The 18799-nt window shown below is 39.8% G+C and overlaps 1 protein-coding gene across 2 annotated transcripts; it reads left to right on the plus strand.

Moving 5' to 3' along the window:
- Positions 1 to 9938: 9938 nt before the first annotated feature.
- On the plus strand, positions 9939 to 14403 carry LOC112176501 (subtilisin-like protease SBT3.3). 2 transcript variants are annotated; one of them, XM_024314460.2, is made up of 11 exons: positions 9939 to 10080; positions 10164 to 10255; positions 10368 to 10408; positions 11126 to 11182; positions 11314 to 11469; positions 11562 to 12235; positions 12443 to 12528; positions 12693 to 12938; positions 13040 to 13154; positions 13254 to 13446; positions 13523 to 14403. In XM_024314460.2, exons 1-11 carry the CDS (start codon positions 9964 to 9966, stop codon positions 14098 to 14100), a joined length of 2355 nt encoding a protein of 784 aa, XP_024170228.1. In that variant the 5' UTR covers positions 9939 to 9963; the 3' UTR covers positions 14101 to 14403. The 2 variants fall into 2 exon arrangements, with proteins under 2 accessions (XP_024170228.1, XP_040367585.1); XM_040511651.1 differs by lacking the exons at positions 9939 to 10080; positions 10164 to 10255; positions 10368 to 10408; ... (2 more) ...; positions 11562 to 12235; positions 12443 to 12528 and having other exon boundaries at positions 12799 to 12938; positions 13051 to 13154; positions 13523 to 14100.
- Positions 14404 to 18799: the final 4396 nt, after the last annotated feature.

Consider the following 18799-nt stretch of genomic DNA (forward strand, 5'->3'; position numbering starts at 1 on the left):
AATGGGGCCAGCGACATAGGCTGGTATTTTGCAAGTACAAGGTCTTAATCAAAATGGAACATGTGATGGTAGTATTACAGTGCCTAGTCATTGGATGCCACCTCCTGTGGACCATGTGAAGTTGAATTGTGATGCTGCTGTTCTACAGAATGGAAGTCAAGTTGGTGTGGGTGTGGTGTGCAGAGATTATAGGGGCTCTCTAGTGGGTGCTATGGGTGAAAGACTCCTGTATAGATTGCAACCTCGGGCTGCGGTATTGATGGCCATTTTGAAGGGTTTAGAGTGGTGTAACGGTCAAGGATGGAGGGGTTTGATTATTGAAACTGATTGCCTCGAGGCCGTGCATTTAGTTAATGGTACTGATGAATGTCTTGCAAATGAAGGATTACTGGTGGATAGAATTAGATTCCTGATGGGGTCTATGGGCATTCAAGGCATTCATTTTGTGCCAAGGGTGGTAAATGGGGCAGCTCATGTAGTAGAGGGATTTGTAGCTCTTGATAATGGGCGACATAGTTGGTTAGGGGTTGGGCCCTCTTGGCTCATGGATATCATTGTTAGTGACGGACCCGTAACTGGTTTAGGTAGTAGGGAGGAGAGTGGGGACGTTGTGTCTACCACCGGTTAATCCCATGTTTTGTAGTTGGCTTTCTTTGAATAAATGAATCATTCATTCTAAAAAAAAAAAAAAAAAAAAATTCATTCATAATAAAGTCACCAAATCCAACGGATGTCATGAATCTAGTATGTAGGAACTAGGAAGTGTAGTCCCATATAAAAAAATGGAGATCCAAAAGAGTTCATAAGGGTTTATGATAGGGAAGATGCCCAAACCGTTGTAAGCTATTTTACAAGGTCTTTCTGTTCTAATGTGAGACAATACTCCACGTTCTCAAGCCATTAATATTAATATTATTTTTTAACTGAGTTCTCTGCTGAAAAAATAAATCAGTGTATTAGGGTTTTCACTTTGCAGTACATTCATTTGGTGAGACCTTATGTTCATATGTCTATTACAGAAAACCTCGACATAGAAATCTTGTTATCTTCCAACACCTTTCACATTGCCGATTTGGCTAAAGTATTATCGCCAAGGGCAGGATTCCCAAATCCCTGAATTTCAACATGCTCTTCAAATCCCTCCCCAAGAACTGGGGGATACTATGCAGTGGACGCCTGGTTCTTTCTATGGTGGTCTATTTCTTACTGTGCTTCCATTTATTTTGTACACTCTTGTACTGCCATTCATTGGCTTTCTAGGTTACCACAAGAGGTAGTGGACATAAATTGTCCTGCTTTATATAAAGGACAAATTTATTATTCAAATTCAACAGATGTAGTAACTAGTAAGGGTTTATGAAGCTCAATATTCTAATTTCCAAGGAGATATATGGAGTGTTTCTTGCATTCCAGGACACAAGAAATTGTGTATGGAGGACTAATGGAACTTATCATTCCAGGAATCTGGACCGCCCTGATGGTAACCCTCATTCTGATTCTCTGACAAATATGATGTTATACGGAATCTTGCTTGATCATATGAACATGTCTAGAGAGGTACACAATGATCCCCTTCTCTAAGTTTCATATTATACTACTAATTGCTAGTTCATTGCGATCCTGCTGTTAAGAATTGTGGAGCAAATACAATTGTCCTGCATCAGAGAGGAGACTGTCCATCATGGGGCATATTAACTTTAAGCTCTCCTTTAACAGTTTAACTGCACCAGTGGTGACAAAGTTGGTGCAATGCCAAAAGATACAGAACCATGTAAAGTCAATTGGAGAATTTTTTTTTTCCTGTTACATATTTCATTTTACTATGTTATTGGTATATGTTGGATTGAAGAAGACATCCTTTTGGCTGCTATAAATTTTTCTGTTTCTTTCTTTTTTGCAGGGAGTTGTTGGCAAAGAGAGAAGATTCATTCAACAAATATATGTATTACCTCCCAAGGAAGCTGCTGTAGAAAGAAATGGATGTTTTAGCATTGAGAAGATGGAAGGTTTACCACATGCCTTGGTATGTTAGTACTTCATATTAGAGCTTCCATGAAGGAACTTATCAAGTTGCAATTTGGAGAAGAAATCTTAGATGAGTGGTTTGACTTGTACTCCAAGAAAATTGAACAGCAACAGTCAATCCTCAAATCAGGGAAGATGTGTTGGAAAATATGATGGTCTAATTGCTATATTTATAATAAAATCAAGAAACATTTATGCAGATAAATCTAACCAAAATAAAACCGATAAAAGTTAGAAAAACCTTAAACAATTTGGTCGAGTCTAGAACTTGGTTCTATGTCCTTAAGACGAAATTGCCTCCTCATCGGTGCTTAAAAGTTCTAATGGCAAACGTCTCCCAGGATACAACGACCTTCTTCTTGTGATAGTAGCACTCCAAACCTCAAGAACGGTGAGCTTAGATTGTGTATGAACTCTCTCTTGAAAAGACTCAATTGATTTTCATGACGCTAGGAAAACTCATATGTAAAAGAAGAGGAGGAAAAACAATTCAATCATTTTTTTTTCAGAATATGGTGTAGCAAGTGTTTTATAGATGTAAAGTGACTTTTGAAGGAGAGATGACTTTTCACCAAAAGTTATCTTTTGTGATCAGTCATGACTTCTCATTGCATAGTCATTTACATTTATTCAACTTCACACATTTTCACTAATTATTCATCCACAAATTATGGAAAATAAAATATTTAATATTAAATTTACCCACAATCCCCCACATGGATGAAATAATTAGTTAGAAAAGAAAATTTCAAAAGACGACGTGCGCGGACATATGAGAGAGTTCGGTTGAAATGATATCACATCGGGATAAGTAGCTTTTGGCTTTGAACTTTCCTTAGTGAAATACCATCGGATTTACTAGCTAATTAGTGAACGTGATGTCTTGAACTATTCAGCCATTTATGTAAACCAAGACAATAGTATTCACACAATACCTTTTCATACACATCTAGTTCTACGGTTGTGTCCTTCCGGCCATGGACAACACCGGGTATTCATGAGTGCTTTAGAGAATTCAGCCTTCAAAATTCTCATAGAAACGGCCTCATTTCACACTCATATAGGTGGCTTCCTATGAAGAGTATCCTTCTATACCCCACTTGAAAATTCAAGCTATAGGAACCATTAAAATCAAAGCTTATCCTAACTCATTATGCATTGTTTCATCATCATAGGACATGGGAATGAGATTTTATCTCCACAATGCTACTTCAAAATCATCCATCATTTAGTTGTCCCTTTGAACCTAGATCTTGGGATCTCCAATCAACTAGGTTGGGTATCCATGATGGCGACTTTATGTTTTAGGCTTATATCCCATTCCTTTCGATGATCAACTTACTCTCTAGTCAAACTTCGATACAAGTAATTTGGGCCCACTTGTTGGACTATAACTCTATTGCAAATCAAATTCAACATATGAACTAATTTCATTGAGAGTAGTTGTTACCAAGTCAAGTCTTCGATTCCCCAATTGATCGAGACTTGCTACTGGCTAGGATTCATTTAGCTTAATTTAGCCACACCCCCACATTTCTAGGCAATTTATAGGAAAGTCTTTCATTTTTCCAAACCTTACGGGGTGTTTCATTATAAAAGATGATTCGAATGAATGGTGCGAAGAAACATTTCATAAGTTTAGGGTGCTTATAAAATTTTCAGTAGATGGTTATAATCCTCATCACCAAATTCATCATCATTTTGTTTGTTCAAATATACATTTGTTTGTAGATCAGATAGATGGGTGACCAACCCCCACAATTCTCTCATTGAAGGGCGGAAACTTATTTCAATGGAGTGACCTTCTTGCACATCCATTTGAACCCTCAAAACATAGCACTGTACAAGTATCCAAAAAGAATTTTGGTTCATGGAAACAACAAACGTTGAAACATGGACATCCATGTATAATAATTACTATGATCTTAAAGGTTCTTATCACCCTCTTATCACGATAATTATATTGGCTATCAAGCAGCCTTCATTTAAATTGTAACCAATTGAAGAAACCACATGCAAGAGATAAGTTTGCAGAAACATCTCAAGTATCATATGTCTTCAGTTAAAATAAAATAAAAAAATAAACTGGTAATATTCTATTGCAGCAAATTAATCATGAGACTCATAAACCCAGCCATGATGACGTTTAGCATATCAATTCAAAAGACTTCAAATTTCAAATGTATAATTGCAATAGAAGTTATCTTTTGAACCTTATGCCCGAAAACCACCATGGATTTCCAGAGATAACAAGACAGAGCCATTCAATTCAAAAGGATGCTAAAAAGCAGACCATGCAATTCATATCAGCATATATATAAAAGATTGCATATCGATTATAGTCTTTTGAACTGCATATTCCATAACCACTTATATAACTAAAGTTATAAACATAGTGTTGTAGGATAATGGAATTGTATGTTATCATTGATAATAGGAGCCCTTTAAATAGGGAGTTACAAGGTACCCAAAAAGGTAATAGAATCTGATTACAATTGAATACCTAGAACACATTCCTATTACAACCCTAAACCCTAGTTTGTAGAGGCACACATTATGTCGATATCCTTCAACACTCCCCCTTGTGCCGCTCAAACTTGGTGATGACGCTTTGATTGTTACCTCGTTAAAAACCTTGCCAGGTAACAAAAACCCTGTGGGACAAAAATAACCCTGGTCGAAGGACAAAAAGAGCACAACACGTCCTTCACTCTTCGAGATCGAACATGTAGACATCATGCCTCCCCCTGATGTCAATATCTCCCCATGATTGTATATCTCCCCCTGATTGCTACAATCATGGGAGTGCGGATAACTTTCTCAATCCGATACTCTTCACATGTTTCTCGAAGGTGGATTTTGGTAACGACTTAGTAAATAAGTCTGCTGCATTATCCTCTGATCGGATTTGGTTCACCTCAATATTTAGAAATGCTTGTTGTCATTTTGATGGAGGGAAGGAGGAGCACGGAAGGTGGCATTTTGCCTTGTGGGGTCCGATCCCACACTTCCGTCATCTCTTTTCTCTGTAGGGATAGAACAAGCCCATATTAATCGTACCTCTCAAATATAGAAAGATTGTCTTTATACCAATCTAATGGCGTTGCGTTGGCGCGGGGCTATGTCTAGCCAACAAGTTCATAATAATTAAGGTGTCAGGTCTTGTATTGTGCTAAGTACAATGATGCGCATATTGTACATAAGTAAGCACTTCCGCTATTAACACGTCTTCGTCATCATCCCTGGGACGAAACGGATCCATTTTAGGGCCAAGAGTACAGACGACCATGTGAGTGCATTTTTGACTTTATCAAAATGCCTAAGCATCTATTGACACGGTATACAAGTTCTGAATCTAGACAAAACCGTGTTCTCCCAAGGTCCTTCCTCTCAAACTCGGATTCAGGTGTTCAGCGATTTCCCTTAACTCTCAAGGGTTCCAATCATGTTTATCAACATAAACCGCGAAGATTGCAAATCCGGAACTTGTCATGGAAACGTGTGGGCATAGTTCATCATATCCCTTCCCAATCAAGTAGTCATTTTAGTGAGCATTTCAACCTCGTTGCAAATGCGCTCCGTGGTCTAGAGCCACTTGACTTGGGTAAATAAAGTTCACAAGAACCTTCATTATATTCCGTATCTAGATCCCCATAGAGATACGTAGTGACCACATTCATAAGCTGCATGTTCAGTTATTTGGAAACTACCAAACTGATAAGGTAGTGGAGTGCAATGACATCCATTACGACAGAATATGTCTTCTCGTAGTCGATTCCAGGGCGTTGTGAGAAACCTTGCGCCATAAGGCGAGATTACCATCTCTTTTTCTCATCACGCTATCTAACGAAGACCTATTAATGTCAATAGGTTTTATGTTAGGAGGTGTTGGCATATCAGACCCGAAATCCTTCCTCTTCATTAGTGAATCCAATTCAACTTGGATCGCATCTTTCCATTTAGGCCAATTTTCTCTACGTTGGCATTCTTCAACGGAGTAAGGTTCAATGTCATTGGTCTCAATAATTCCACGTCCTCATGTACACTAGTGTAGTTCGTAGAGATCTTTATATTCTCAGGAATTGGTTCTAACATTGAGGCGTCCCCCAACGATGTCTCTTGGACATAACCACAATCCAAAATATTCTCATGAGACGGATTTTGAGTATCAATGATCAATGGATCAAGTTGTGCCAAACTCGCTCTCTTCTTAGGGCGAGAATCCATCGAACCTATGGGTCTCCTACTCTCTCTAGCGAACCCATGGCCTATGACGCCATTATGCCACCTTTGTGGCGTCACCATACCACCATCCATGGTAGTGGTGCAGTACCCATCTTATCTGGGTGGCACCATGTCCTCTTGTGGGGAGATCAATCATTGCAGGTATGTTTACAGCAGGTATATGTGATCTCGTCACTTTTAGGGGATCAAGATGAGACATAGTGGGGACAGACCACGACAATTCCTGTCGTTCCTGTTGAACATTGAAGTTCTAATTTCTCCCTAACGACTGGAAGACCGTCTCATCAAAGTGACAATTCGTAAATCCAGCGAAATAGAGATCGCCTGTCAAGGGTTTTACATAGCGGACTTATAGTTGGAGACTCATGTCCAACAAATATATATATGCATTCGTTGCAATGACTCATGTTGATGCGCTGTGGCGGTGCAATTGGCACATGAACCGCACACTCAAATATGCATAAATACGAGATATTAGACTCGAACCCAGTCACTAGTTGTAACGCAAATAAAAGTTGAGTGGCTGCTATGAGTCGTAGACGAATTAGCATAGCTGCATGCGATATTGCATAACCCAAGCGGAAATATTGGTGCGCATTACCAATGTCCGGGCTACCATCGTAGTCGTTTAATGGTGGCTTTTCCGTGAGACCAATTGGGTGTGTACATGGGAATATGATACTTGATATCAATACCCAATGATATGCAATAGTCATCGAAAATTGTCGATGTAAGCTCTCTAGCATGATCAAGTCAAATTGATTGAATGCGATGATCTGGGTAGTGAGCCTGTAGCCATATGTTATGTGCTAGGAGTGTAGTATAAGCAGCATTACGAGTGGATAATGGCACAACATGTGACCAGCGTGTTTGCGTATCAACCAACACCATAAAACATCTATACGGTCCGCAAGTTGGTTGATCAAATCCATAGAATTCCCTTAGATTCTTTGTATGAATGGAATTATTTCCTCAATCTCCTTTGCATAGGATGGTCTCAATCCTAAATAATAGGCTTTACATAATGAAACATGGGCTTTATAATCAACCAATGAAGGTTTTGGTTAAGCCATAATGTCACAATAGACTTGAGAAGTAGAGAGAGGAGTTTATGGCGTCAATGCCATGTATTTGCCGCAGGGGGTAGGCGGCGCCGGCCATGTATGGCCGGTCTTTGCACATTCATGGCGCCATAAGGCGCATGTGCAGCTCCTCCAACCAATTCTTGGTTCTTACTTTTCTTCGTTCTGAAATGGATGTCCGTGTAAAGTCTTTAATACACGGATCATCATGTCAAAGCCTATATGTGTCAAAATCCCATAAGTCGTCTCTCATGACATGGTTGGATTCAATAACTCAAATAGTGGTTGCATACAACCCACTAGAGCGACACATAAGTTTCTCTAATACTCGTTTATGTCCGTAGTCATTAGAAGTGATGCAAAGGAACTCTGTCCATTCTCATAATGTGTTTCCATATGAAAACCATTGGCTCTTATATAATAAGGTTCGAATTAAGGTATGTCCAAGACATTAAGTAAAAGAATTGACACTTTATTAATAGCCAATGATTACATCAAAATTTCCAAAATCTAATCCAAAATAAAATCAAAGTAAGACACATTGTAGTCACTCTATCCGTTTGGTAACTCCAATCAAATATGACCAGGAAAGTAGAGAGAGACGTTGGTGGAGCGAGGCTCAATTAAGTACCAATAATCTCAATGACTTTCCTAGACATCACATTTTATTGGGTCCGCCACATAAGAAAGAGTTAATACAATTGTCATTTATTGACTAAGGCAAATTGCCATTACAAAAGTTCTTGGAAAAATAAAAGGACTAATCTAATCAAAGTCTGCTACATCCTTGTGCACTTCATCTTCAGCTTTGAAGTCCTCTATGGTGAGATTGACATCTCCACCATCTTCTTCTTCTTCTGCAAGGTACACTTCTTGCTCTCTCAGGTCCCTGTATGCCCTGTATCTTTCAACTAGTTCCTCGCTTGCCTTCCATTGCTTGAACCAATGCTCAATTGATCCACATCGATGACACTCATCATTGTGGTTGCCTCCCTTTAATTGAGGTGCACGTTGTGCACGTTGCGGGCGTTCCCTAGGAGGGTTGGTGCCACCACCACGACCCATGACGCCACCATTATGGCTAGGGATACCACAACCCCCTCTCCCACGTGTGGCATTACCACCACGTGTATCCACACCAAACTTGCGGTTTCCTTCCTGGTTAGGGCGGTTATATGGGCCCATACACCCCTCATGTCCCCCATTCTTAGGGTACCGCTCCTTGCGCCCTTCTTTTGGTGCGCTATTATAATTCGCCTCGTGATCGCTCTTAGTTCCAACGGGCCTTTGAGCGTGCGGCCGTGCAGCGGGAAGCAGCGGGGGCTGCTGTGCAGGTCGGCAAGGACTTGCGGTTTGCAGCAAAAGGATGGGGTAGAGTGTAGGGCTGCTGTGGGAGGCTGGTAGGAGCAGGTGCGGCAGGGGGGCTGCAGGGGAAGGCTGCAGGCTCGGTGTGCAGGAGCTGCGGGGACAGCAGTAGTGCGCGGGTTGCAGGCTGCAGGGAGGCCGACTGGAGGCTGGGCTATAGGAGGCTGGGTTGCAGCTAGGGTTTTATGGGCAAGGAGAGTTTACGGCAGATTTTTGGGAGAGAGATTTTAAGGTTTTTTTTTCTTTTGGGCTAGGGTTAGAACTCGTGCTGATAACGTGTTGTACGTAGGAGAATGAAATTGTGTGTTATCATTGATAATAGGAGCCCTTTAAATAGGGAGTTACAAGGTACCCAAAAAGGTAATAGAATCTGATTACAATTGAATACCTAGAACACATTCCTATTACAACTCTAAACCCTAGTTTGTAGAGGCACACATTATGTCGATATCCTTCAACACATAGCAAATAAACCATATATTTTACCAACAAGATGTACAATTAACATTCTTGTTGTGCTTAAACAGATGGCAAATTGATTTGAACATGCATGTTCTGATATTTTCTGTGAAACTACATTTGAATTTCCTTTTGCCTCTACTCCTTATGCAAAATGCACTCAATTGACTAATGAAATTAACTTGTAAGATTTAGTTTCCAGAGCCTTCATTCACTTTGACCATTTAGGTGGTTTTGTTTCAGCAGGTCATTAAAAATATCCCAAAATCATATTGTACTTAACAAGATGTGCTTAACAAGAAACATCATTAAAGAATTAACACGGACTGACTTCTTATCTGTCTTATTTGTTTATCCGGTACTTATCTTAATTTGCCACCCATGTTATATCAATATACATATTGGAGTGCAGATTAGTTAGATCATAGATATACTTTCTTTTTGGTAGTCTTGCATTCATACTTTTAGTCAAACTTTCAATGCAATGATACAATTCTCTGTATCACAATCGCATTCCTCTACTAATCGTTTGGATAAGAACCGATGACTGTAAGTCTTGGAATTTCCAGGACATCTGAAGCTTTCCTCCATCTTCAACAAGTTTATAATTAAATGAGAATATAACATTTATATATTTTAAAGTCAAATTTTGTTTGTTGAAGCATCATATTATGATGATGACATCAGATAGTTTACTAGCCTCCTGGACTTTTAAAGGTTTAATCAAACTATATTTGGCAATGCAGCAAATGTTTTAGCATATCTATTAATTTGTCACTTAAACACCATGGGATCTCATCTAATGAAGAAGAGCAACAAAGTTCCACTGTTTGTGACATTCAATCTTTTCTTAGTCCTCTGTAGCCAAACCATCATAATTAGGACGGTGGACGACAAGAGTAAAGTAAGTAATCTAAAACTAGAAATCTCTGCATTTTACAGAACACATATATACTTGTGACTAGAACTAATTGGTGTTTTTAATAGGTTCACATAGTCTATATGGGTAAAAGGCACCACCATGATCCTGAGGTTGTAACCTGTTTGCATCACGACATGCTTGCCTCTGTTGTGGGGAGGTATATATATATATAAAATCTCCCTACATGACCAACAATTATGATAGACTTGAGAAGCATTCATTAAGCTTATTCTTGTTCAAGTTGACTATACCTCATTGGGTCTATGCAGCAAAGAAGCAGCAACTGATGCTATGGTGTACAGTTACAAACATGGGCGGATCCAAGTAGAAGCCTGGGCGGGCTGGAGCCCGTCCGAGATTTTTAGGCTTAACAAAAAAAATTAGATGTATACTTTAATTGATGTGGGTTTAAATGTTTAATCGACGTGGGTAAGTGGGTTTAATTGATTTCAAAACTTATCAAGGTCGATCAATGGGTCTTTTTTCTGCTGTGCAATTGTTGTGGGTTTAATTGATTTCAATACTTATCATTTTATCAATTGTTGTGCTATCTCAATATCTCGGCCAGGAGCTTGGCCTCATTCGAATGTCGAGTAATCAATTCAAGTTTATAGAGTTAACTTTGCAGATTGGGCTTGGGTTTATTTGCTAACTATTTCGTCATATCCATGGCTTTATATTCAGAACAAACTTTTGGGTTGAAAAAAAAAACTATATATATGATGTATATTTTTTGTTTAACGAAGCCACCCGAACTCTCAAATTATCGAAGTTGAACTCCTCTCTGGCTCTTCCATTCTCTCCGTCCATCACAAATTCTTATTCTTCTTCTTCGCAAAAATGCCTAAATTACGGACTAAATTCAATCTTTGAACACTTGAACTCTCAAGTTCTTATCTCCCCACTCTTGCATTCGCACATCTGTGCATTATTGTACTAAAAAAAAAATTTGGGCTTCGCCCAAAGAGACACATAAATATGTAGCCCTCCCTATTTTCAAATCCTAGATCCGCCACTGGTTACAAACATGGATTTTCTGGTTTTGCAGCTAAATTTACAGAATCTCAAGCTAAGAAGATGGCAGGTAGTTTTAGGTTCAGTTTGGTGCAGCTCAACTAAGCCAATATATATATATATATATATATATATATATATATATATATATATGCATGTGTGTACGTCACTGATTAAGAAATTCTATGTCTATGTACTTAGACTTTCCTGGAGTTATTCGTGTTATACCAAATCACTTTCATTCGCTGCAAACAACTAGGAGCTGGGATTATCTAGGGCTCTCTCCTAATTCTCCCAATACCCTTTTAAATGACACAAACTTAGGTGATGGAATTATCATTGGTCTACTGGACACAGGTAATTTTTCTAACCTCTCTATGTAAAACGTCTTTGAAAGTCTCGAGTGCTTGAAAATATGATGAAACAAAAAAGTCTTCAAATGGTGGTAGGTATATGGCCAGAGTCTGAGGTGTTCAATGATGAGGATCTGGGGCCAATCCCAAGTCAATGGAAGGGTCAGTGTGTATCTGGACAGCAATTCAATGCCTCAACAGCTTGTAACAATAAGCTAATAGGAGCAAAATATTACATTGACGGTTTTCTTGCTGAGAATGAACAACCATTCAACACCACAGACAGCCCGGATTTCTTGTCCCCAAGAGACGTTGTTGGACATGGAACACACACATCTACAATTGCTGGCGGCTCCTTTGTGTACAATGCAAGCTACAAAGGGATTGGCCTTGGAATAGTCAGAGGAGGAGCTCCCCGTGCTCGTTTGGCTATGTACAAAGTGTGCTGGAATGTGCCAAGAGGACAGTGCTCAAATGTTGACATGCTGAAAGCTTTTGATGATGCAATTCATGATGGAGTTGATGTTATATCAGTATCTCTTGGCACTCAACTTCCACTGTTTTCAGAGGTTGATGACCGCGATGCAATTTCCATTGGTTCATTCCATGCTGTTACTAAAGGCATACCTGTTGTTGGTGGAGCTGCAAATGAAGGACCTTCTGCATACACTGTCGAAAACACAGCACCTTGGATCTTAACTGTAGCAGCTTCTACTATAGATCGGTCTTTTCCTACAAATATCACACTAGGGAACAACTCAACCATACTGGTAATTTTCAAACAATTTGTGGAAAACTTCATGTAGTTAATGAATACTTCTGAGGTGTTATATTGTCAGTCTGTCAATCTCGAAGCACGCATTAAAAGTAGAGTCCACATAATCATTACTCCACTAATTTTGGCAACAGAACATGTCATAATATTTGTACATATCTACGAAATTGGTTCCTTTTCTTATCTAGTTTTTCTTTCGCAGGGTCAAGCCCTGTTTGCAGGAACGGAAGGTGACTTTACTGGTTTGGTGTACCCGGAGAACCCAGGACTTATTCCTTCACTAGCCGGGTAATGGATTTTTTCTCTTAATATCTACATGTCCTCTATATATTCCGACAAATTTGAACTAATTACATGATTGCTTGAGATCAATTCAGAAATTTGTCATTTTTATTCTTATATCTGGTTTTACACAATACATCCTAATTTAACAAAGATTCGATCACTTGCAGCGTCTGTGAGGCTCTTATACTCAATAACACACCTGTGGCTGGAAATGTAGTCCTTTGCTTTACATCAGTGGCCAGAAGAACTCCGGTAGCACTTGCTGTATCTAGTGTCAGAGCAGCTGGTGGGGTTGGAGTAATTGTTGCCAAGAGTCCTGGTGATGTCTTGGGTCCATGTAGCAGTGACTTTCCATGCATTGAAGTAGACTACGAGCTTGGTACTCAGATACTATTCTACATTCGCTCCACCAGGTACGTTCAATTTAACCATCGATCAGTCTATCAATTCACCATCAGTCTTCAACTAATTCATTGTGAACTATGAAACTTGGACTACTCCATGTGGTAAACAGTTCTCCTGTAGTAAAATTGAGTCCTTCTATGACACTGGTGGGGAAGCCTGTATCGACCAAGGTTGCCGCTTTCTCATCTAGAGGACCTAACTCCATTTCTCCAGCCATACTAAAGGTACAAACTCCTACCTTTTTAGCTCTTTAATAAAATCCAGTTCCAAAGGAAGTCATTTCCTTGAGAGCCAAGTTACTATGTATTTTTTTGCTGCTACAGCCGGACATAGCTGCACCTGGTGTGAGCATATTAGCTGCCAGTTCTCCTTTTGATCCGTATATGAATGGAGGATTTGCCCTGCATTCAGGAACATCAATGGCAACTCCTCATGTTTCGGGGATTGTGGCACTTCTAAAAGCATTGCACTCCGATTGGTCCCCTGCTGCCATAAGATCAGCAATAACAACAACAGGTTGTTAATCCACTATTATTAGTCGCCACAATTTTCCATCTTATTCTCAGTGACAAATGAATAAATTTTATGACAGCATGGAAGACTGATCCATTTGGAGAGCCAATATTTGCTGAGGGGTCACCGCAAAAGCTTGCTGATCCATTTGATTATGGAGGTGGGATTGTGAACCCTAACAAGGCTGCAGACCCTGGTCTAATTTATGACATGGGCATTAATCACTACATAATTTACCTATGTGCTGTTGGGTACAACAACTCGGTAATTTCTCAACTTGTTGGGAATTCGACGACATGTTCTAGTACAAAGCCTTCTGTTCTTGATGTGAACCTGCCATCCATTACCATTCCAAATCTAAGAGAGAACATTACGCTCACCAGAAGTGTCACAAATGTTGGTCCAGTTAACTCAACATACAGAGGCCGGATAAGCCTTCCATTGGGAATCAGTGTGGCTGTGAGGCCTGAAACCTTGGTTTTCAACTCGGACATTAAAACAATCTCTTTCACAGTTGCGGTTTCTACCACCCATGAAGTGAACACAGGGTACTACTTTGGAACCCTTGCTTGGACTGATGATGATGGGGGGCATGTGGTGACAATTCCCATATCTGTTAGGACACAAATCATTCGATATTATGCAGATGGCAATTGAAGATCTAATCATCTAGCTAAAAGGAAGCAGAGCTATGAAAATAAGCATGGAATGACTAATTACTATAGTAATAAGGGAAGATTAATCAATAAAAGAACATATATGTAACTAGCTCTTGCATGTTTTGAAAGCAATATATGAGAGTGACTGCTTTACATATGCCTTGAATCTCAACGTGTGGTTTTAGTTAGTATCTGTTCAGCTTTAAATTGATACTGTTTACTTGCATTCAGTCATTAAGGCCAGTTTTTTTTTTTTTTTTGCCTCTCTTTCTTTCGGTTATCAATGAAGCTCTGCAACAGTCTGCAATTGAATTAGGTTTTGAGTTCTATCTACTACATGTGAATTGTTGTTTTACTTTACATAATCCAAGTAGTTTATCTAGAATTAATTAACTTTCATGATTGATATGTATTGATGGCAAAAAAAGACCATTCCCTTATAACCTCATCTTCACCCAATGACACAGAATTATTTTCACCAAAAAAAAACGACTCTAATGTCATCTGGTTGAACAAACCAACCAGAAATCTTGCATTTCCAATATCATATTCCAACCACAGGCGGATTTCCGTTATCATATTCCAACCAAAGGCAATAACAACAGAGAGATAATCCCATCCAAAGGCAATAACAACAGAGAGATAATTGGTGAGTCAAATACTGGAAACTAAGTAACCTAAATACTAGAAACTAAGTAACCTATGTTGAAGGATGTCGACATAATGTGTGTCTCTACAAACTAGGGTTTAGAGTTGTAATAGGAATGTGTTCTAGGTATTCAATTATAATCGGATTCTGTTACCTTTTTGGTACCTTGTAACTCCCTATTTAAAGGGCTCCTATTATCAATAATATACACAATTACAATTCTCCTGCAACACGTTGTCAGCACGAGTTCTAACCCTAGCCTAAAAAAAAAAAAACCCTAGCCTCCCTGCCTCAAGCCTGCACCCCACTGCCGCACTTTTCCTGCAGCCATAGCCGCAAGCCTGCAACAAGCCAGCCTCCTGCCGACCTGCTGCCGCAGCCTCCAGCCCACGCACTGCTGCTACCCCCGCAGCCTGACTTGATACACATTTACGCAAGTGTACGTATCATTGTCAAGTAAGGGAAGTAATTGGACCTTAGTTTATCGTACCTCGGGGATTAGGTATTGGACCTAACCAAGATAATTGGCGGTAGGATACTAAAAGCACACAAGAAAAATAAAAAGTAAAATAAGACTATAAACAATCAAGGCACCAAGCCTTGGCAATGCTCGGCTTAGCTCACACCAAGCCTATTCAAAGCCACTAACTTGTAGCCTCAAGATGGGTATACACAAATGAGTCGATGGATTTAATGTTTGAGAGTGGATTTGAACTTAACAAAAAGTAATAAAATGTAAAGCGGTTAATAAAAATGCAAGGAAATTAAACTAGAAAAGTGTGAACAATATAATGGGAATGTCGGGTGCTAGGGAGGTTCCTTCACCCAAATCTCATGTGTCGGAAGCTAATCTAATGTAGATGCAAATTTCCTACTTTGGCGGTAGTCGTATCCAAGGCGGTTCAAGGCTCAAGGACCGAAATTTCCTTTCATGGTATTCCTACTCCGGTTCAAGGGTAGTAGGAACTCACTTGGCATGAATTAGAGCCGGTTCAAGGGCTTCTAATTCACATCAAGAGGCCTAAAGATTGAGGAATTAGACTACTAAGCGACCCGCCCGCGCATTCACGCAACGGGTGTAAATCACCATGCTTATAACCCCTCGAATACGAAATTGAAGGTTTCTAGCTTAGGAATTAGAGGGGGTCAAGCCTCTAACTCCATCCTAGACATGCTCAAAATACACACCCTAGAGTTGACTAGGCTCCTAGACATGCATTTTAACCCAACAAAAATTGATATAAGCATCCAACAAATTAAATTGCATCATGACATTAAAATAGGCATCCTTTACATAAAATTTGGACTAGGGCACACAACCCTAGCCCCCAACAACAAATCTACTCACTACCCATCATTAAACAAACATCAATATACAAAATTTAAAGAGGAACAAAGTGAAGAGAAGTAGGAGTAACAAGAACAATCCACAAATTACTATAAAGCAATTATGGCTAGCCTTGATTTATGGCTCCCCACTTTTACCCAAATTTAATGGTGATGAATTTCTCGATGCTTGGGCTCCCCCTTTGAAATTTGTGAAATTGATGAGAAGATTAAATCTTAGTGAGGTAGATTTTGGTGAGGAGGAAAGAAAATCTTGGTGAGGTGAGGAAATCTTGGTGAGGAGGAAATAAAATCTTGGTGAGGAAGAAATTTGATGAGGTGAGGTGAAGTGTGAATCTTGGTGAAGTGGGAAGAAAAGATAAGAAGGAAAATTGAAGAAAATGAATCTGGTGGAGGATGGGTCTGATGGATATCCTCGTGCGGCGGAATTGTGTATGTATATATATTCTATCGGCTATCACGAAGGAAGAGAGAAGGATAGGGTTTTTAGACTTATGGACTGCCACGTGTCAAAACCAGATTGATTGAATAATGTAGGAGAATTTGATCACGTGCTGTGTTGGCTGCAACCTTAATTAACCAATTGGTTAATTAGTTAATTAACCTTGTGTTGCTGCGTGTCACATGCTCATTGGTGGAGCTGATTCTCTTCATTCTGTTTGCTCAGCCCACGTGCCTCCTTCTATAATTAAACAATTGTCTAATTAATTAAACATTTGTTTAATTAATTGAACATTGTTTAATTAATCCCTCTCACTATTATTCTGTATATTTTATTTTCTCTCTCTTTTGCTCCGATCTTGAGGCACCTCTGTCCAAATTATTTTAGGGTGATAGACTTCTATCTCCTAGCTCAAGTTGATCATGGTTGACAAATGTTGACTTTTTCGTCCTTTTGTCGATAATTCCCATTAGCTCCAATTTCGCCTCATTTTCTCACGATTTCCGTAACTCCGCTTATTTTCTACGAAATAAATAAAAATAGATTAATTACATAATAATTAGTTTGAGGATTAGCTTAATTCTAGTGTTTTAGATATAATTACACGTATATAAATGCGTGTAATCACAACCCCTGCACGGCTCGCGCTGCACACCTGCCTGCGTCACAAGCCCACTGCATCCCAGCCTCCTGCAAGCCCACTGCAGCCCAGCCCATCGCTGCCCAGCCAAACCGGCCTCACCTGCGCACAACCCAACGCCCCCGCTTCTCACGTTCGGATCCCAGCGCCTCCGCTTTGCAGCAGCGCCTCCGATTTGCAGCAGCACCACCGGCGAACTGCAGCAGCAGCAGCCTCCCACCTGCTTCAGCCTAGTCTTGCGCCCCCTCGACAGATCAACAGTCGATCGCTGCAGATTAGGAGGAGGAAGAACAGAGGAAAGAAAGAAGAAGAAGACGCGAAGGAAAAGAAAGAAAAACAAAAAAAAAGAGAAGGGACCCGGCCCAAAAAAAAAAAGAGAAAAAAAAAGAAAAAAACAGGAAAACCCAAAGAACAGACAGCCCAGAGAAAAAAAAACACGCCTGCTCCATCACGCGCGTGTCCTCAAGCCAATAACCATCACGTAAGTTTTTGTGAATTAAAGTTGTTGTTTTCATGTATTTTAAATTCTTTTATTTTCTGCAAATATTGGAATATATGTTGCCAAATGGTTTTGAGTATTTAACAAAGCGGAATTGTGGGGTTTCACGCTTAACGAACTAAGAGTGTTCGTATGAACTAAGAGTGTTCATAATTAAACGAACTAAGAGCGTTCGTATGAACTAAGAGTGTTCATAATGCTTGGACTAAGAGCATTCACAAGCATCAAACTATGACCATATTAAAACATCATTGTTTGGTCTAATCCAAAAAAGATTCTTGGAAATTGATTTCTTGGTAGCATAGCTCGGAAATCTTATTGTTTTAGTTTTCGTGGAAGTTTAACTCCCAAACTAATATATCTTCTCTTCTTATTTTCAGGATGTCGAATGAACCTATACTCGATTTTCCCATGCTTGACTCAATAGGCTCGGATTACCACAGTTGGGTAACCGATGTTGAGAACCATCTCACTTCAAAGGGAATATTCCCATAATCCAGGCACCTAACCCGGATCTTGTGTTCGTGCGAACACCTACAAAGCATGCTCAAGCAGTTATCTTGATGCGACGCCATATGGACAAGGCACTTAGATTGGAGTATATGTCGATCAAGGATTCAAGAGAGCTATGGGTAGCGCTAGAAGAGCGTTTTGGCAATGTCTAAGATTCCCTCCTCCCTGACTTGAAGGTTCAATGGAACAATCTGCGCTTTGCTGATTTCAAGTTTGTAGCTGAATATAATTCAGAAGCTCTTCGCATACAGTCCATGTTGAGGTTTTATGGACAACCTGTCATGGAGCAAGAGCTAATTGAGAAAACTCTCTCCACCTTCCCTGTTTCAGCCATTGTGGTATCAAACCAATACCGTACTGAAGTCAATGCTAGACGGATCACGAGGTTTCATCAGCTTATCAATGTTATATCTGTAGCTGAGAAACATGATAACATACTCGTGAGGAATTATAATTCAAGGCCCATTGGAACTAAGAGCGTTCATGAGAGGAATTATAATGCACCCAAAGGAGGACGCAAGGAGCGGTACCCTAAGAATGGGGGACATGAGGGACGTATGGGTCCATATAACCGCCCTAACCAGGAAGGAAACCGCAACTTTGGTGT

This window comes from Rosa chinensis, chromosome 7 (genome assembly GCF_002994745.2).
Source record: "Rosa chinensis cultivar Old Blush chromosome 7, RchiOBHm-V2, whole genome shotgun sequence".
Classification (NCBI taxonomy): Eukaryota; Viridiplantae; Streptophyta; class Magnoliopsida; order Rosales; family Rosaceae; genus Rosa; species Rosa chinensis.

What these genes read in the sequence shown, in the direction of transcription:
- LOC112176501 (XM_024314460.2), top strand. Translation starts at nt 9,964, where the DNA reads ATGGGATCTCATCTAATGAAGAAGAGCAACAAAGTTCCACTGTTTGTG. An exon ending in CGGTGGACGACAAGAGTAAA is followed by an intron (nt 10,081 to 10,163) that starts GTAAGTAATCTA and finishes TGTTTTTAATAG; the next exon opens with GTTCACATAGTCTATATGGG. An exon ending in TCAAGCTAAGAAGATGGCAG is followed by an intron (nt 11,183 to 11,313) that starts GTAGTTTTAGGT and finishes CTATGTACTTAG; the next exon opens with ACTTTCCTGGAGTTATTCGT.